Source organism: Oreochromis aureus, unplaced genomic scaffold (assembly GCF_013358895.1).
Source record: "Oreochromis aureus strain Israel breed Guangdong unplaced genomic scaffold, ZZ_aureus HiC_scaffold_362, whole genome shotgun sequence".
Lineage (NCBI taxonomy): Eukaryota > Metazoa > Chordata > Actinopteri > Cichliformes > Cichlidae > Oreochromis > Oreochromis aureus.
The window spans coordinates 13,263-34,325 of record NW_024108911.1 but is presented as its reverse complement, the minus strand read 5'-3'; the positions used below and the strand labels follow the sequence as shown (position 1 = coordinate 34,325).

At 40.2% G+C, this 21,063-nt stretch overlaps 1 protein-coding gene across 1 annotated transcript; it reads left to right on the top strand.

Annotated features, from left to right (window-relative positions):
• The first annotated feature begins 14,556 nt into the window (after nucleotides 1-14,556).
• Nucleotides 14,557-17,075, top strand: LOC120436934 (neural cell adhesion molecule L1.1-like). Its single transcript, XM_039607757.1, has 6 exons — nucleotides 14,557-14,774; nucleotides 15,113-15,380; nucleotides 15,683-15,805; nucleotides 16,049-16,225; nucleotides 16,334-16,447; nucleotides 17,020-17,075. The coding sequence occupies exons 1-6, from the start codon at nucleotides 14,706-14,708 to the stop codon at nucleotides 17,073-17,075; spliced, it is 807 nt and encodes a 268-aa protein (XP_039463691.1). The 5' UTR covers nucleotides 14,557-14,705.
• Nucleotides 17,076-21,063: the final 3,988 nt, after the last annotated feature.

Sequence of the window (21,063 nt, the reverse complement as noted above, 5' to 3'; positions counted from 1 at the left end):
TCATAACTTCTTACCTGAAATTCAGTTCACCACGCCCGACCGGCAGCCGCCTGCTTCTCCTGCCTTCGGTTTCCCTGATCCACGATCTACCACCGTCGATCGGCGGTCGCCGCCGCCTCGTTCCCCGCATGTTCTTTCTGACACACACCGTGGATAGCTGCCCTCGGTTGTAGCTCGCGTCAGCGACTACCAAACAACTCAGTTATTTTTTCCACATCGACCAGCATCTGGACAATCCACCGCCTTTCACTGTTTGTACCACTAAAAAAAAAAAACCCTCATCGGCTCATAAAAACGAAAAATAAGTCCAGCTATGACCCTGAGTCAAAAGACAGCCAGCTCGGGTTAGCTAGCTACCTGTCTAGCTCTTTGCAGGCACCGAAAACATCAGAGCTAATATGGGATGTCTTGGTAACACGAGCAGATATTTGAAGTTTACATCTGGCCAATCCACCACCTTTCACTGTTTATACCGTTACTAAAATGAATAAATAAATAAATCATCGGTCCATATAAACGAAAAATAAGTCCAGCTAAAACACATACTGTCGGCGAGCGACCGGGTGCTGACACGAGTTTCACCCGCCTCAATATAAGCCAAGCCTGGGTGCTTTTTCACGAAGGGTCGCTAGCGGTGTTAGCTAACTATGCTAGCGGCGCTAGCTAGCTAGCCGGCTATCAGCAACACATAAGAGAACTGCTGCTAAATAAACTACACCTAAACTCTGTTTATATCTGACCCAAATAGAGTGCAGGTCATAACTTCTTACCTGAAATTCAGTTCACCTCACGCCCTGCCTTCGCTTTCCTGATCCACGATTGACCTCCGCGTTAGCAAACACCGGTCGATCGGCGGTCGCGGCATGTCCTTTCTGTCATACACCGGTGGATAGCTGCCCACTGTTGTAGCTCCGCGCTATAGCACCACCAAACAACTCAGTTATTTTTTCCACATCCAGCTGTAACTCCGATTCTATGCGAGCATTTGCGAGAGACCGGGAGGTGAAACGACAGAGAGAGTCCCTCGCTATCCATTTGCAGCCAAGTGCGGCAGCTAGCTAGGTAGCCGGCTAGCTGTCAGGCAGGACCGACGTTGTCAGAGCACTGTCGCTAAATATGGGATGTCTTGATAAAACAAGCAGATATTTGAAGTTTACACACCTACATTCTCGCCTGAAAATATCTTAAAAGTTTATTTTGTGACCTAGAAACACGAATAAAAGACATATAAAACGAAGTGGTGGCCGCCATTGTTCACTCTGTAGAGGCGTGCTATGAATTGTGGGATATGGAGTTTTCAACACAAGGATAAAATCTTTTCGGCTGTACTACTCCCGGTATACCACTAGAGAGAGCCAAGACACCACAAATGAAGTCTGTTTCTATGGTGCCAAAAGCAGAATCTTTCTCAGGAGCCTAGAAATTGGCCTAAATTTGCACTAAAATCTAAATATTTCAAAAACTATAAAAGTTATAAACACCAAAAGTCACACCATACTAGCCCAGCTCCAGCCGCACAAAATGATGTAACATATGTACCCCTATTGTCAAAACTGTTTGGCAGAGGAGCGCGAAAATTTTCACTAAAATATTAATATTTAAAAAACTATAATATTCATAAACACCAAAAGTCATAGCACACCATTCCAGATCCAGCCGCACAAAATGAGGTAACATATATGAAGCTTGTCCAAAAACTCTGCGGGTCGAGATACACTGCAAAATTTCAGGCGGAAAAAGGAAAATAATAATAATAATAATAATAATAATAAGAATAATAAATCGACGAATAGTAATATGTGTGCCTCTTGGCATAGGCACACATAATAAATCCGACGAATAGTAATATGTGTGCCTCTTGGCATAGGCACACATAATAATAATAAATCCGAGGAATAGTAATATGTGTGCCTCTTGTCATAGGCACACATAATAATAATAATAATAAAGAATAAAGAGAAACAGGAACTCAATAGTGTGGATGCCTCCAGCATCCACACAACTAGAAAAATTTGCATTTCCTGCGAAAATGCAGTGTGGATGCTGGAACGCTGAAGCTGTCAGCTGAAACTAGCTGAAAAAGCTGAAAAGTTGCAAAAATTGTAAAAACTTTGCAGAAGCAAAGGAACGTTGCTAAAATGTAGTAACTTAGCAGAACTGCAATATCTTAGAGGAAACATAATACTTGGCAGAAATACAATAGCATAGATATTGTAACATATTGTAACTTAGCAGAAATATTGTAACTTACCAGAAACACGATAACTTCCCAAAAATTCAAGAATTTTGGAGAAATAGTACAAGATAACAGAAAGAATATATTTAGCCAAACATTCTTAAATATTACAGAAATACTACTCTATAGCAGAAATGATATATTTAGAAAGAAAATATAATATAGTAGAAATACTATGATTTAGCAGAAATTCTACAATATAGCTCAATAACAATGATTTAGAACAGATACTATGATTGAGCAGAATAGTAATAACTTAAGTGAAAATATTGGAAAGGTAAAATGACAAGCTGAATAAAAGGAACATGGTTAAGTTTGCTCAAAACTAACTTTTGTTCACCTGTGAAAAATAAAATAAAAATACATTTAGAAATACAAATAAGAACAGCCAACAGATACACACAAAATTAAATATGGATACACAAATCAACAAATACACACAAAATCAAATATGGATACACAAATGTACAGAGAGAGACACACACACAGGGTCTATGCCAGTCAACCAGTCTGAATATATTATATTTTTATCCAAGAATGAGATGCTGCCCTAAAAGGGCTTTGTGTGTGTCTTTCTCTCTCTCTCACACACACACACACACACACACACACACACACACACACACACACACACACACAAACACTCACACCCACACTCAGGCTCACACACACACACACACACACACACATAGCATCAGCAAGTGAACAGGGGCTGTTAACAGCATGTTTCTAGGTCAGTCAAACAGCTGTGAGATTCTCAATTTGAATCCACCAATCAGAGGGGCTGTGTGCTTTTTCCTGCCAAAACTGGTGCACCAAGTGCAGGCTTTTACAGCACAGAGAGAGACAGGATTTTGCAGTCTATTTCTCATAGTGAGGACTCCCCTCAAACAAACAGCCATAAATTCCTAACCGTAGGGGCTAAAACGGTCATTCTTAGACCGTTGTGTTCAGAAGACATGGGAGAATCTTGAAATGTTGACCATTTAAAATAAAAATATGAAATATCATAGATATATGACATAGATGATTGGTTGTCTTAGAAGCCATGATTGCCCCAATATGCAAATTTGAATGTGCAAGGCCTAAGATATGATTGGCTGGCTGGGAAGCCATGAAGGCAACAATATGCAAATTGTAACGTGCCAGCCCTCAGATATGATTGGTTGTCTTAGAAGCCATGAATCCCCCATATGCAAATTTGAATGTGCCAGCCGTCTGATATGATTGGCTGGCTGGGAAGCCATGAAGGCAACAATATGCAAATTTGAATGTGCAAGCCCTCGGATATGATTGGTTGTCTTAGAAGCCATATAAAAAGCAGTAAAACTGTACTATGATTTGGTAGAAAACTATAATTAATCAAAAATACTATATTTGGCAGAAATACTATTTTGTAGCAGAAAACTATATTTAACACAAATCTGATGAAATAGAAGAAATAGTATGATTTAGCAGAAATGCTGTATTTAGCACAAATACTGGAAAGCAGCAGAAATGCTATGACTTAGCACAATAGTAATAACCTAAATAGAAAAATTGGAAAAGCACAATGGACAGCTGAAAAATCCTGAACATGCTAAGGGTCCCTCAAATGTAATTGTTAAATGAAAAAAAAAAACAGCAAAAAAAGTATAACAGTCACACAACCACAAATATGTACACATATGGTAACACACATGCACAGACAGACACACACAGGATCAAATTCAATCAACCAGTCTAACTATATTGAATTTAAATCTTACAATGAGATCATCCCATAAAAAGGCTTTCTCTCTCTCTCTCTCTCTCTCTCACACACACACACACACACACACACACACACACACACACACACACACACAGATCCAATTCAGTCAACCAGTCTAAATATATTGATTTTGAATCTTACAATGAGATCATCCCATAAAAAGGCTTTCTCTCTCTCTCTCTCTCTCTCTCTCTCTCTCTCCCTCTCTCTCTCTGTCAAACACACACACACAAGATCCAATTCAGTCAACCAGTCTAAATATATTGAATTTAAATCTTACAATGAGATCATCCCATAACAAGCCTTTCTCTCTCTCTCTCTCTGTCACACACACACACACACACACACACACACACACACACACACACACACACAGAGATCCAATTCAGTCAACCAGTCTAAATATATTGATTTTGAATCTTACAATGAGATCATCCCATAAAAGGCTTTCTCTGTCTCTCTCTCTCTCTCTCTCTGTCACACACACACACGCACACACACAAGATCCAATTCAGTCAACCAGTCTAAATATATTGAATTTAAATCTTACAATGAGATCATCCCATAAAAAGGCTTTCTCTGTCTCTCTCTCTCTCTCTCTCTCTCTCTGTCACACACACACACACACACACACACACACACACACACACACACACACAGATCCAATTCAGTCAGCCAGTCTAAATATATTGAATTTAAATCTTACAATGAGATCATCCCATAACAAGCCTTTCTCTCTCTCTCTCTCTCTCTCTCTCTGTCACACACACACACACACACACACACACACACACACACACACACACACACACACACAAGATTCAATTCAGTCAACCAGTCTAAATATATTGAATTTAAATCTTACAATGAGATCATCCCATAACAAGCCTTTCTCTCTCTCTCTCTCTCTCTCTCTCTCTCTCACACACACACACACACACACACACACACACACACACACACACACAGGGAGAGAGAAGTAAGTTTCTAGCTCAGTCAAGCAGCCTGGGAGCTGCTGAATTTGAATCCACCAATCAGAGAGGCTGTATACTTTTTCCCACCAAAACAGGTGCAGCCGCTTTTACACACAGAGCACAGAGACAGGATTTCTGCAGTGAATTTCTCATAGTGAGGATTCCTCTCAAACAAATGGCCATAATTTCCTAACCGTAGGGGCTAGAACGGTCATTCTTACACCGCTTTGTTCAGAAGAGATGGGGAATCTTACACTGTTGACAATTTATCATTAAAATATGAATTTTTAAAGATATTTGACTTGTAATGCACCATAACTGAGTAGAGGCTTAGCAAAACTGCCTTGACCTGCCCTCAAACAACGCTTTCTAACTCTAAATCTATTTGGAGTATCAATATCATTTTTCACCGTAAGAGACAGCAGGCTTTGGTGAACAATCTTGGAAATTTTCAGGTGTCTGTTGATATCCATTAAAAAGATATGACGAGAGAAAAAAGTGGTTCATTTCCAGAGTTTGAAATCTGAAGAAATCTGAGCGAGGGATGAATTTCCTACCCTCAAACAAGTCTAACTCATTTCAGAACGGTAATACGTGAGAAAGAAATTCTTGAATTGTGAGCGTCAGGAGTGTCTGAAGATATACTGGGACAAGCCTCATGTTTTAACGTCGCTTCGTTAAGGAGATATGACGATTCGAATATGCCTCTCATTGCAGAAATCAAGCGGTGATTTTGAACACACTCTCCATTGACTTTCTATGGAGAGTTTTCAGACTTTGTGTTGGTCTGAGGAGATTTGCCAAAATTCTATAAATCCCACAACCATGATAGTGGCATTTTCGGAAAACCAGCAAAAATACCTACGTTTTGATGTATAATTTGTGGAAGTTGAGTGAAAATTGAGCAAGTAGCAAGAAGTTGTTCGGACATGAAGAGAAGACTGCAAAACCTTCAGTGGCACACTGGAAGCCAAGTGCATAGCAACCATAACAACGCATGTATTTTGTGAAAAATCACAATTTTGCAACTCAAAACTTTAAGAGGCATAAAAGTAAAACGGTAAAAGATTTGAAAAAGCTGATTTATTCCTAAATAGCCCAATAATTTGAGAACATTTTAAAGTTTGAATGGTTGTTCTACGTGAAAGTAGGAAAAAGTAGTTAAGTTTCAAAAACAAGCAAGTTTTAGCAGAACTGCGGAAGTTTCCCATTCATTTCAATGGGACAAATTAAAGGAAAAAGCTTAATATTTTAAAAAGTATAACAGTATAAAATACCAAAAGATATAGCCGGAAAGGGAAAAATTAGCAGAATAGTTTAAAATTTGAACGGTGAAAATCGGCTGAAAATTGTGGAAGTAGATCCACGGCGAAAAACGTACGGAAACACCAAGAATAACTAGAAAAATTTGCATTTCCTGCGAAAATGCAGTGTGGATGCTGTAACGCTGAAGCTGTCTGCTAAAATTAGCTGAAAAAGCTGAAAAATAGCAAAAAATTGTAATAACTTTGCAGAAGCATAAGAACTTAGCAAAAATGTAAATACTTAGCAGAACTACAATAATGTAAAGAAAACATAATACTTGGCAGAAATAAAATAACCTAGCAGAACTTAGCAGAAATATTGTAACTTAGCAGAAACATGATATCTTCTCAGAAATACAGGAATTTAGCAAACATGGTACAAGATTACAGGGATACTTTATTTAACCAAAATACCTAAACATTGCACAAATACTGTGATTTAGGACAAATACTACAACATAGCAGAAATGCTGTGATTCAGCAAATATACTATGCTATGGCACAAAAGAATGAATTTGCTCAAATACTATGATTTTGCTCAAATACTATGATTTAGCAATAATACTAAGATTTGGCAGAAATACTATGCTTTGGCACAAATACTATAATTAATTACAAGTACAATAACATAGCAGAACTATCAAGATTTGGCAGAAATACTATGTTTTAGTAGTAATACTGTGATTTGGTAGAAAAACTATAATTAATCAGAAATACTATATTTAGCACAAATCTTATAAAACAGCAGAAATGCTATGATTTAGCGCAATAGTAACAACTTAAACAGAAAAATTGGAAAAGCAAAATGGACAGCTGAAAAATGCTGTACATGCTAAGGATCCTTCAAATGTACTTGTTAAATGAAAAAATCGGCAAAAAAAAATTATAACAGCCGCACAATCACAAATATGGACACATATGGAAACACACATGCACAGAGAGAGACACACACAAGATCCAATTCAGTCAACCAGTCTAAATATATTGAATTTGAATCTTACAATGAGATGCTCCCATAAAAGGCTTTCTCTCTCTCTCTCTCTCTCTCTCTCACACACACACACACACACACACACACACACACACACACACACACAGATCCAATTCAGTCAACCAGTCTAAATATATTGAATTTAAATCTTACAATGAGATCATCCCATAAAAGGCTTTCTCTCTCTCTCTCTCTCTCTCTCTCTCTCTCTCACACACACACACACACACACACACACACACACACACACACACACACAGATCCAATTCAATCAACCAGTCTAAATATATTGAATTTAAATCTTACAATGAGATCATCCCATAAAAAGCTTTCTCTCTCTCTCTCTCTCTCTCTCTCTCACACACACACACACACACACACACACACACACACACACACACACACACACACAAGATCCAATTCATTCAACCAGTCTAAATATATTGAATTTAAATCTTACAATGAGATCATCCCATAAAAGGCTTTCTCTCTCTCTCTCTCTCTCTCTCTCTCTCACACACACACACACACACACACACACACACACACACACACACACACACACACACACAAGATCCAATTCAGTCAACCAGTCTAAATATATTGAATTTGAATCTTACAATGAGATCATCCCATGAAAAGGCTTTCTCTCTCTCTCTCTCTCTCTCTCTCTCACACACACACACACACACACATACACACACACAAGATCCAATTCAGTCAACCAGTCTAAATATATTGAATTTGAATCTTACAATGAGATCATCCCATGAAAAGGCTTTCTCTCTCTCTCTCTCTCTCTCTCTCACACACACACACACACACACACACACACACACACAGGGAGAGAGAAGAAACTTAGGTCAGTCAAGCAGCCTGGGAGCTGCTGAATTTGAATCCACCAATCAGAGAGGCTGTGTACTTTTTCCCGCCAAAACAGGTGCAGGCGTTTTTACGTTTGTGCCAAAACATAGTGTTTCTGCCATATTGTGGTACTACTACATTACAACATGAATACGGATTAAAGATGAAAGAAACTGGCAACAAATTCCTCCACTACAAACCAGTCTGATACCACTTCTTTGCAGTGTTCACGTTTACTAAGGCACTACCCAAAAGGCGCCACAAGAGGGCACTCCAACACAAGAGATGACCTATGTACACTGATGCACTTAGTAACAGTCAGCCTCCTTGAATTGGCAGAAATACTGTGATTTAGTAGTAATACTATAACATAACAGATATACTGTGATGTTGCAGACATAGTATGTTTTTGCACTACTCATTTGTAGTGAAAAAATTAGCAATATAAATTACAGGTCTGTGATAGTGTATAAATTTGTAGTGAAAAAAAATGTTGACCAAGGTGGGATTGAACCCACGACCTTTGAGCTGCAGAGCCGTGTCATTACTGATTGCGCCACCTGGAAAGAGGGCAGGCAGCTGAAAACAAAGAGATCAGCAATCAGAAATAAAAGAGATTTCTGTTGAAAACACCTGAAAAAGCTGGGATTTGTGCTGAAAAGGGGTGAAAAAATGAAAATTTTGCTGAAAAGGGGTGAAGAAGCTAAAGTATACCAAATCAAAGTATTTGTGCCAAAACATAGTATTTCTGCCATATTGTGGTATTTGTGCCACAAAAGTTACCACATTACAACATGAATACGGATTAAAGATGAAATAAACTGGCAACAAATTCGTCCACTACAAACCAGTCTGATACCACTTCTTTGCAGTGTTCACGCTTTACTAAGACACTACCCAAAAGGCGCCACAAGAGGGCACTCCAACACAAGAGATGACCTATGTACACTGATGCACTTAGTAACAGTCAGCCTCCTTGAATTGGCAGAAATACTGTGATTTAGTAGTAATACTATAACATAACAGATATACTGTGATGTTGCAGACATAGTATGTTTTTGCACTACTCATTTGTAGTGAAAAAATTAGCAATATAAATTACAGGTCTGTGATAGTGTATAAATTTGTAGTGAAAAAAAAAATGTTGACCAAGGTGGGATTGAACCCACGACCTTTGAGCTGCAGAGCCGTGTCATTACTGATTGCGCCACCTGGAAAGAGGGCAGGCAGCTGAAAAACAAAGAGATCAGCAATCAGAAATAAAAGAGATTTCTGTTGAAAACACCTGAAAAAGCTGGGATTTGTGCTGAAAAGGGTGAAAAAACTCAATTCTGCTGAAACGGGGTGAAGAAGAGGTGTTGGACTGTTGAGAAGAGTTAAATAAGTTGAACAGATATGTTTGGGTACAGATACTATGATTTGGTAATAATACTGTGTTTTAGCACAACTCCTGAGATTTGATTGAAATAATATGATTTAGAAGAAATATTATGACTTTGTGGAAATACAATGCTTTATCACAAATACCATGATATGGCAAAAATACTATGATTCAGCAGAAATACTATGATTGAGCAGAAGTACTAAGATGTAGTAAAAGTACTTTGATTTAACAGAAATGCAATTATGGAGGAGTAATACTTTAAAATGGGAAAAATATTGATACACACACAGATACACAGAGCCTAAAGGGAAGAGTATTTGTGCCATGGAGTGTTAAGAAGAATCTGAGGTCCATATTAGAAAAGCTGCTAAAATCATAAAACTTTGCAGAATTGTAATAAATGATGAATATGAATTACTTGTCTGTGATAGTGTATTAATTTCTAGGGAAAAAAAAATGTTGACCAAGGTGGAATTGAACCCGTGATCTTTGGGCTGCTGACCGGAGTCATTACCAACTGTGCCACTGGGAAAGAGAGCAGCGGTTTGGAAAACGGGAGATGAACTGTAAGATTTAGATCGCGGTGAGAGGCGTAAAACGCCGATTTTGGAGTTACAAAACGTTGTGTAACTCAAAACTAGGTGGGATAGAAGCACAATTTTGTACTGGGTCAATCAGCAGACTTTGCTGAACTTTCACTGCGATTTTCATTGCTCCTTTTACCTCCATCGCGGAGATATGATGAGAGAAGAAACGGCTTCATTTTCAGAGTTTGAAAAGTGAGAGGAGGACAGATTTCACCCTCAAACAAACGTAATTTATGGCTTAACAGTAAGATGACTGTAAAACTGCTCTATGATTTACATGAAATACTTTGATTTAGAAGAAATTCTATAATCTAGCAAAAGCACTACAGCATAGCAGAAGTTATATCACTGAGCAGAATTACTAGGATTTAGCACAAACACTATGATTTGGCTCAAAAATCTTTATTTTGCAGTTATATTATGATTTGGCAGAAATACTATGAGCAGTAATAATATAACAGTACATAATACTGTTATTTTGTGGAAATACAATGCTTTATCACAAATACCATGATATGGCAAAAATACTATGATTCAGCAGAAATACTATGATTGATTGAAGTACTAAGATGTAGTAAAAGTACTTTGATTTAACAGAAATGCAATTATGGAGGAGTAATACTTTAAAATGGGAAAAATATTGATACACACACAGATACACAGAGCCTAAAGGGAAGAGTATTTGTGCCATGGAGTGTTAAGAAGAATCTGAGGTCCATATTAGAAAAGCTGCTAAAATCATAAAACTTTGCAGAATTGTAATAAATGATGAATATGAATTACTTGTCTGTGATAGTGTATTAATTTCTAGGAAAAAAAATGTTGACCAAGGTGGAATTGAACCCGTGATCTTTAGGCTGCCGACCGCGCCATTACCAACTGTGCCACTGGGAAAGAGAGCAGCGGTTTGGAAAACGGGAGATGAACTGTCAGATTTAGATCGCGATGAGAGGCGTAACGCCGATTTTTGGAGTTACAAAACGTCATGTAACTCCAAAACTAGGTGGGATAGAAGCACAATTCTTGTACTGGGTCAATCAGCAGACTTTGCTGAACTTTCACTGCGATTTTCATTGCTCCTTTTACCTCCGTCACGGAGATATGATGAGAGAGAAAAACGGCTTCATTTTCAGAGTTTGAAAAGTGAGAGGAGGACAGATTTCCACCCTCAAACAAACGTAATTTATGGCTTAACAGTAAGATGACTGTAAAACTGCTCTATGATTTACATGAAATACTTTGATTTAGAAGAAATTCTATAATCTAGCAAAAAGCACTACAGCATAGCAGAAGTTATATCACTGAGCAGATTTACTAGGATTTAGCACAAACACTATGATTTGGCTCAAAAATCTTTATTTTGCAGTTATATTATGATTTGGCAGAAATACTATGAGTAGTAATAATATAACAGTACATAATACTGTTATTTTGTGGAAATACAATGCTTTATCACAAATACCATGATATGGCAAAATACTATGATTCAGCAGAAATACTATGATTGAGCAGAAGTACTAAGATGTAGTAGAAGTACTTTGATTCAGCACAAATACTATTATGGAGGAGTAATACTTTAACATGGGAGAAATATTGATACACACACACACACAGAGAGCAAAGTGTGCAGAGGCTGTTGAGAGTCTGGGCTTGGCATATCTAGGTCAGCTAAATTGGCTGCACCTGCTGTAATCAGCACTTACACAGACAGACACAGAGAGAGCTATGGGTTTTCTTCAGTGTATTTCTCACATTCAGGACTCCCCTCGAACAAATGGCCATAATTTCCTAACCGTAGGGGCTAGAATGCTCATTCTAACACCATTTTGTTCAGAAGAGATGGGGAATCTGCAGGTCTTCATAATTCAGCGATAAAATATAAATTATTGAAGATATATGACTTCTAATGCACCATAACTGAGTAGAACAAAGCAAAACTGCCTTGACTTGCCCTCAAACAACGCTTTCTAACTCTAAATCTATTTGGAGTATCAATATCATTTTTTCACCGTAAGAGACAGCAGGCTTTGGTGAACAGTCATGGAAATTTTCAGGTCTCTGTGGAAATCCATCAAAAGATATGACGAGAGAAAAAGTGCATCATTTCCAGAGTTTGAAATCTGAAGAAATCTGAGCGAAGGACGAATTTCCTACCCTCAAACAAGTCTAACTCATTTCAGAACGGTAATAGGTGAGAAAGAAATTCTTGAATTGTGAGCGTCAGGAGTGTCTGAAGATATACTGGGACAAGCCTCATGTCTTAACTTTGCTTCGTTAAGGAGATATGACGATTCGAATATGCCTCTCATTACAGAAATCAAGCTGTGATTTTGAACAAGCTCTCCATTGACTTTCTATGGGGATTTTGAGACTTTGTGTTGGTCTGAGGAGATTTGCCAAAATTCTATAAATCTCACAACAATGATGGTGACATTTTCTGAAAGCCAGCAAAAATACCTACGTTTTGATGTATAATTTGTGGAAGTTGAGTGAAAATTGAGCAAGTAGCAAGAAGTTGTTCGGACATGAAGAGAAGACTGCAAAACCTTCAGTGGCACACTGGAAGCCAAGTGCATAGCAACCATAACAACGCATGTATTTTGTGAAAAATCACAATTTTGCAACTCAAAACTTAAAGAGGGATAAAAGTAAAACGGTAAAAGATTTGAAAAAGCTGATTTATTCCTGAATAGCCCAATAATTTGAGAACATTTTAAAGTTTGAATGGTTGTTCTACGTGAAAGTAGGAAAAAGTAGTTAAGTTTCAAAAACAAGCAAGTTTTAGCAGAATTATGGAAGTTTCCATTCATTTCAATGGGACAAATTAAAGGAAAAAGCTTAATATTTTAAAAGTATAACAGTATAAAATACCAAAAGATATAGCCGGAAAGGGAAAAATTAGCAGAATAGTTTAAAATTTGAACGGTGAAAATCGGCTGAAAATTGTGGAAGTAGATCCACGGCGAAAAAAACGTCTGGAAACACCCGGAATAATAATAATAAAGAATAAAGAGAAACAGGAATCAATAGTGTGGATGCCTCCAGCATCCACACAATAAAGAATAAAGAGAAACAGGAACTCAATAGTGTGGATGCCTCCAGCATCCACACAATAAAGAATAAAGAGAAACAGGAACTCAATAGTGTGGATGCTTAAAGCATCCACACAATAAAGAATAAAGAGAAACAGGAACTCAATAGTGTGGATGCTTAAAGCATCCACACAATAAAAAATAAAGAGAAACAGGAACTCAATAGTGTGGATGCCTCCAGCATCCACACAATAATAAAGTATAAAGAATAAAGAGAAACAGGAACTCAATAGTGTGGATGCCTAAAGCATCCACACAATAAAGAGAAACAGGAACTCAATAGTGTGGATGCTTAAAGCATCCACACAATAATAAAGAATAAAGAGAAACAGGAACTCAATAGTGTGGATGCCTCCAGCATCCACACAATAAAGAATAAAGAGAAACAGGAACTCAATAGTGTGGATGCTTAAAGCATCCACACAATGATATATTAAAACAGGGTATAACGCAGGAAATGTGAGTTCCAAAATACAGTTAGAGTTCAGCTTTTAGCTATGATGAAGTTTATCTAGGAGCAATTAACTATGTGCTTACACGTAGTGATTAAAGTGGTTGTTTTTTCTTTGATCCTTTAGTAGAATAAGCAGTTTTCTTGTGATAGGTGACTTTAGATGAGAGGCACTTGCAGCAGCAGCGACAGTTTGGTGCACAGGATGTGGATGATCAGATAAGGAGCAACAGGAAGCACATGCAGAGACGTGCTTCCTTTGATCCTCTTAAAGGCAGTACTTTTAAGAGTTTTACAAATGCTGAGTACGGTTGAACTGAGTGAAGCTTCCTGTCGGTGCTTAGATCATGCTGGGAAATGTCTTTAGGTCAAAAGTCAAGAATCTCAATGAGTGGATGATGGGAATGATTGAGCTGAGGGTTTAATATCTCACACTGAATGTTCGGCATGTTAATCAATAATTGCCTCTTTTGTAATGTTGTAATTTTGATGAGAAATACGAGTTTCAGCTCAGACTGACTTATTTATGTTTAGCATGTTGCACAGGCGTTCGTTCACAGGCTTAGAGAACTGTTCAGTAAGAGGGTAGTTAGGAGGTAACAACGTGATGACTGCCGAGGGGATTCCTCACAGCAGTCGTCACGGTTTCCTTCAGTTACCTCCAGCTCTGAGGCCTTCACTGGTCTTTGGAAAGCTCAGTGTTTTATCATCATCATCAGCAACACGTGACATCACACCATCCAAAGGTTCTTACCAACGGGCTAAAATGACCCATGTTGTTCAACTGTTCATCGTTTCAGGTTCACGTGCTATATTATGACATCACCATATTGCTTAGCAACACAGACCAATCAGTACTGTAGCATGGGCATTTACTAATGTAATGAAGTTGTCTCTGACAGAAAACCAGATGGTCACAGATCTGTGCACACACACACACACACACACACACAGTCATAAAGTGCGAGTTTCTGCAAATAACATTGCTGCTGTGCTGATTTCTTATGGTCATGCCTTGCTGCTTCTCTCAGAGCCAGAGGAAGCTCCGACTGGAGTTTCAACCACGGTGATGAACAGCACCGTCAGAGTGAGCTGGAACGAAGCCGAGAGGGTCCGAGGTCGGCTGCTGGGATACAGGGTAGCACTTCTCATTGAGTTTAATGACCTGACTCACGTCACAGAAATGCTCTTGATGTTTAAATCCTCTGTTCATGTCAGGTTATTACTTGGTGCGATGCTTCAAACTATTTAATTGGACTTTGGCTTTGAGCCTCTGCACATCTTTAATACTGAGAAACTTTATAATCTTTCAAACCCCAGAAAATAGTCCAGAGTGACATCTTTGATTAGTAAAATAATGGATGAAAACACAGGCTAATAAAAGTTTTTATCGTGTTCTGAATTTTTATTTCATTTTCAGCTGTAACTTTATCAAAGCACATAAAGTGTGTTCATGTTTCTCTATGCTTGTTTCAGATCTACTATAAGAGGCTGGGTCCCAAGGCCGAACGGAGCCGGAGGTCTCTCAGACAATCCCAACATGAGGAGGAGAGAGGAAGGTCAAAACAATCGAGTGAGACGGACGAGCACAGCTGGCAGGTGGAGGAGGTTGACCATAGCAAGACCTCAGCGGAGGTGACGGGGCTGCGACTGTTTTCTGAGTATGAGCTGACGGTCACTGCGTTTAACAGCAAAGGGGAGAGTCCTCACTCCCCGCCGCACCGCTTCCACACGCCGGAGGGAGGTGAGTTTCAACCAAACGCTGCTGTTTGAGGTTCATGTGACCACGGATCGAAGTGCGATTTAACAGGTTCCACCAGTCACAGGTCAGCTGATCTGAGCAGCATTATGTAGTAAGTTAGCTGTCTGATTGAATTACCAATTATTTGAAGGTATCAGAATGCTGTTCTTGATCGTTCCAGCCCATTGCAACCTCTGCACGTGACCCGAAAGCTTACGACACGACATTCATATTCATGTCTAAGAGTTCAGGACCAGTTCTCAAAGTACACAGACCTCATCTGGAACTGTTCTGTGTTTGTGCAGTTCCTGGTCCTCCTGCATCTCTGGAGTTTGAAAGCCCGACAGAAAAATCCCTGAATCTCTCCTGGAGCCCTCCAGCTGAGACCAACGGCATTCTGCAGGGATACATAGTGCAGTACCAACAGGGTGAGGTCTGATCCTGCTGCGTCATGAAAATAAGATGAAGTTTAACTATTGTGACTTTTCTCATGGTTTTTGTGTTCATCCTTGAATTCTGTGGTAATTTTACTTTCTGGTGTTTCCCCTCAGATTTCACATTTTTTTCTTTGTCCCTCTTTAAGTTTTATTTATTAAACTTTCTGGAAACAGCGTTTGGTCGCCAAGCAGTCTTAGTCATGTTGTTCTGCCTGGTTTGTGTTTCATCTGTAGAGGTGGAGAGCAAAAACAGTCCTGTGGAGATACTGAATGTCAATGATCCCAAAGTAAAGCACATCACGCTGGACAACCTGGATCGCGACAGCCATTACGTCTTCAAAGTGATAGCACGCACAAAGACTGGAGAAGGCCCTCCCATCACACGCAGGGGAGCCACTCTGCTTGATGGAGGTGAAACTTCAGAATTCTGCCTCACACCGTTTAGTGTTCGGCTTTATTTAGTGAAATAAAACCAAATTCTCAAATTTACCTCGTTTTCTCCACCCCTCTGCCTTCTAGAGCCTCCGAAAAACATCACAGTAACCTCTGGTAACACATCAGTCAACCTGAGCTGGGTGCCCGGAGAGAGAAACCGAAACCACGGCTTCCACATCCAATACTTCAAGAAGAGCGGTAAGGACAGGACAGATTGCAGGGAGAGGAAGTTTGGGGGGGGGGGCTGTGAGCATGTGTGGACAATGACTCTAAAAGAGCAATAAAGGAGCTGGAGAGTGACAGTTACTGAAAGAACGTGTGCTTCGCCTGCTGTAAGGAAGGAAAACATGTCTGAGTCCTTCTCAGAGTCTGCACAGCCAATCTTGATAACAGTTCCCGGCGGTGATTCAACCAATTATTTTGAAACTCCTGACTCTAAATGATCGAACAGAGGTTTAAACTTCAGTGACGAAGAGCAGCATGAGTAGGCTCGACAGTCAAATGTTAAAAAACACTCAAATGTCCAAAAAAATAAACTTTTAAGGCTTTTTTCTCTCGAAGTTATACTTTGGTCTAAAAACATGACAGCCTCATTAATGGTTCAATCCAAAGTGAGATGAGCCTGAAGAACCTGCAGTGAACCAAGAACAAGTAAACAGCTCCCAACATGTTATGATGATAACACGTAGATTAAACTGTCACGACTCTCTGATGTTTCGTGCGTATCCAATGATTTAAATATGATTTTTCACACTGTTTTGCTTCTGCAGCGTCTCTGGATCAACATCACAGCAGAATTATTAGAAAGAGCAGAAGAATCAGATGACAGTTCATTAAATGAGAGGAGGAACAGCTTTAGGAATATGTTTCATTCTTCTCTGTCGTGTGGCTGCAGGAGGCGGTGGGTGGGAGAAGTCAGAAACGGTCAACACTACGCAGGGTTTCTATACGCTGACGGGCCTCCAACCAGGAGCTCAGTACCACCTGAGGGTCGTGCATGGAAACTCCACTTATTGGGAAGGCGAGGCAAAGACCGTGGAACCACGTAAGTATGCAGAGTTTGTTTTTCTCAGTTTAATAAAAGTATCTGTTGTCTAGAAGATCAGAGAAGTAGACACTGACGCTACAATCTTTGCAGATTGACAAATCTAGCACTATCTCGCCACCTGTGGGAAAATCATCATTCCAAACATTTCTGTGATGATCTGTCTCTGTTCTCTCAGTGCCGTCAGAGATAACCGGCAGGTTCGCCACCCAAGGCTGGCTGATCAGACTCATCAGCGCCATCGTGCTGCTGGTTCTCATATTGCTCATGCTCTGCCTTATCAAATGCAGCAAGGGCGACAGATTCGCAGGTACAGCACGGTGCGCAGCTGGACTCACAGTCTCTGACTCACACAGACTCTAACGCAGAGTTAAAAGTTTCTTTGTTTTCACAGTGAAGGACAAAGAAAGCAAGGAGGTGGACTCTGAAGCTCGACCAATGAAAGATGAAGCCTTTGGAGAGTACAGGTGGGCCTTTTTGAATGTCACTCATGATTACAGGTTATGCTTTAAATGCATTTGCTTCCACAAAGAACAAAGTGCTACGGTGGCCCTGCAGGTACAAAATACAGCAAGAGCACAAAACACAGAGCGACCCTACGATTCGAGTCAGTGTGTTGTTTTGTTTTGCACAAAATCCTTTGTGTTGTCTCAGCAATTTATATAAACAGTGATAATATTCCTGCAGTAAATCAAATTATTAAATTTTTGTTTTGTTTCTGAAACATCCGAGTTTGACGGGTTCATCTGAGCGTGCAGCTCGTCATGCTCGCAGCTCTCCTTCCTTTCATTCACTTTTCTTTCTCCCTTCAATGCTCGGCCTGCAGATCCCTGGAGAGGTAGGACAGTTCACCCCTCTGTAACTCTCACATGCGTGTTTGTGTGTTTGTGTCGTGATGCTGTTCAGATTTAATGAAACTTTTCATTCTGTGTGCATTTCTTTGATTTTTTGTTTAAGTGGGCATCATTAGCATAATCAGCATCAGTCTGGAGTCCTTGAACACCAGGAAGAATAGCATTTTATTAGCATGTTATTAACATTTTATTAATGTGTTATTTTATATTATGTTATTTCATATTTGTCTTTCCTGCATTTTGGAAATTATTTATTTTATATCATTTCATTTTTTTATTTAAATACTTATAATAACTTGATCGTCCTTTACATGATTAATGTTAAAGAGGATGTACTTACACTCATGCAGTTTCTTTCTTTCCATTTTCAGTTTGGGACAGATTTCACAAATTTGACACAGTTATGACGTCACCGTGTCCGTGTGATGCTACACAGCATGTTTCTTCATTTATCAGACTTCACTTTTTTGTCTGTGAGAATTTACACTGAGTCTCTGTGCCGTCCTCCAGCGATGGCGATGAGAAGCGCTCGGACAGCCAGCAGTCTCTGGAGGAAAGTAAGATGGGCAGCGTCGACTCTCTGGCTGAATACGGGGACAGTGTGGACATCCAGTTCAACGAGGACGGCTCCTTCATCGGCCAGTACAGCGGCCGGGCATCTGATCCCCACGGCAACAAGAGCTTGGGCCCCGCCTCCCCCGTTAATGCAGACCCGCCTCCCCCTGTTATTCCCTCCATGTCGAGCATCCTAAACCGGCCCAGCTAGACACACACATGCCCACTGCAAAACACACACACACACACACACACACACACACACACACATATACTGATGAACACATGAAGTGGAGGCCCACATGGCGGGTCCTCTGTAGCAAAACGGACCCTCTGACGGAGCGAGGGAGGAGGCGGAGTAGAAAGAGGATCAGATGTAATCGCTCTCTGAATGTAAATAGAACCTTGAGATTGTCAGTTTTTTTTTTTAATTTCCATTGCTTCTTTTCTAAAATCATTGAATTGCCATTTGTTTTTTTTAATCTTTTGCTCTGTTTGATTTTATACTTGTAGTTTGTATCCCCACTCCCCCACATTCAGTTTCTTTATAACGCGTAGCAATGCAGCTAATAATACTGATTATTAAAAAGCTATGTCATAAATGTTCCTACAGCTCGCTGTGGCAGAGCTGTTTAATGGCAGAGATGATGTTCTCTGGATGGACCCGCACTGGAAACAGTCTTATAGCTCAGAGGGTTTTTTTCGTTGCCTTGGACACGCTGCACTGATGCCACTGCTGATCAATAAAAAATCAATCTGATGAAAATATGTGACGCAGGATTACACACAGGGACCCCCGTGTTCGGACCCAGAGCTGACGCTTATTCTTAAAGTTTGTCGAGCAGAGAGACAAACCCGACGACGCGATTCATGCAAACCGAGCAGAAAAGACCAAAACCAAGGAATCACTTTTATGGCGGAACAAAGAAATTCGCAGCAGTTACGTTAATAATATGCACATCCGCTGAAAAGCTGCAGCTGCGTGTGTAAGTCGACAGCCGCAATAAAGAAGTGTACTGAAAAGTGCGAACGTGTGCTCGGGTCTGTCATGCATCGTTTACAGTGGTGCCGAAACCCAGGATTGGGGCACTAGAGACCCGGCCACATGTTCGCACTTCAGTACACTTCTTTATTGCGGCTGTCGACTTACACACGCAGCTGCAGCTTTTCGGCTACAGCCTACACACATCAACAACAACAACAACAGGACCTAGTTCATTCTGTTTTAACCCAGCGAGGCGTGGAGATGCTGCTCAGGTGCGTCTGTCCCGCAGATGCGCCCTTGTACAGTGGCCCCCGCAGCCGCGCGATGGGGATGCGATGGGGCGTGAAAATTTTTCTTTGTCCCATGTGGGGAATAATGTAAAAAGTTTGAGAACCACTGATCTAAAGGATCGATGCAGCTTTTGGGCCTGAAAAAGGTGAAGTCAACCTAGAAATGCCTCAAACCTGCATTCTTTCCAGAGCCCAGCAGGGGGCGACTCCTCTGGCTGTATAGAAGTCTACGACTCAATGACAGGCCTGTCCTACATTTTAGGACAGGGCGTCTTGTGATTTCCCCTCAATGCTCACTTCAGGTGTCAAAAGAAAAAACAAACAAATCCTGCTACTAGAGAAAACTTGATTTTTCAAAGTTTTCAGACAAAAAGTGAACCCACATGCAGCACTGGTTTTGGTCTTTTCAGTGGATTTTCCTGTAAAAGAAAAACTACACCCCCCACTCCCGTCCGTCTGTCTCTCTGCTCTGACTCTGCTGTACAGCCCTGTCTGTCTGTTTGTTTTTTGTCGCAGATTTTTTTTTATACGTAGATGGGGAAAAAAACACACATATGTATACAGGAGACGGGGTGCGTGGGGTGGGAGGAGGTTACTGCAATATTGAGGTGTGCTGATGTTGTACCTGCCTAACCCAACTGTCAACTAATAAACATGGACCACGCATATCCTTAACTAGTAGCTCATTTCTCTGTGTGTGTGTGTGTGTGTGTGTGTGTGTGTGAGAGAGAGAGAGTGAGAGAGTTCAGGTCTGACCAAAGTTATTAACCTCTTAACATCCCTGACTGTCCCGGGGTGTTTCTGTATTTGAGTGCACAAATCTTAGGGAACATATTTGAGTCTGGTTTTCATCCATCCAACCATCCATCTTCTGTTGCTTATCCAGCATGTCTTGCAGGGTCAGGAGTCTAAGCAGGGACACAACTATTCCGGGGAGACACTGAGGCATTCCCAAGCCAGCTGAGAGACATCATCTCTCCAGCTTGTCCATTCTGTTTTTTGGCCCAAAGGCAAACTATCTCAATCGGCTCCTTTGTGAAGAGTCAGTTCTACTCTGAATCCCTGCTGAATGACCAAGCTCCTCA

What these genes read in the sequence shown, in the direction of transcription:
- LOC120436934 (XM_039607757.1), top strand. Translation starts at nt 14,706, where the DNA reads ATGAACAGCACCGTCAGAGTGAGCTGGAACGAAGCCGAGAGGGTCCGA. An exon ending in AGCCACTCTGCTTGATGGAG is followed by an intron (nt 16,226 to 16,333) that starts GTGAAACTTCAG and finishes TCTGCCTTCTAG; the next exon opens with AGCCTCCGAAAAACATCACA. An exon ending in CCAATACTTCAAGAAGAGCG is followed by an intron (nt 16,448 to 17,019) that starts GTAAGGACAGGA and finishes TTGCTTCTGCAG; the next exon opens with CGTCTCTGGATCAACATCAC.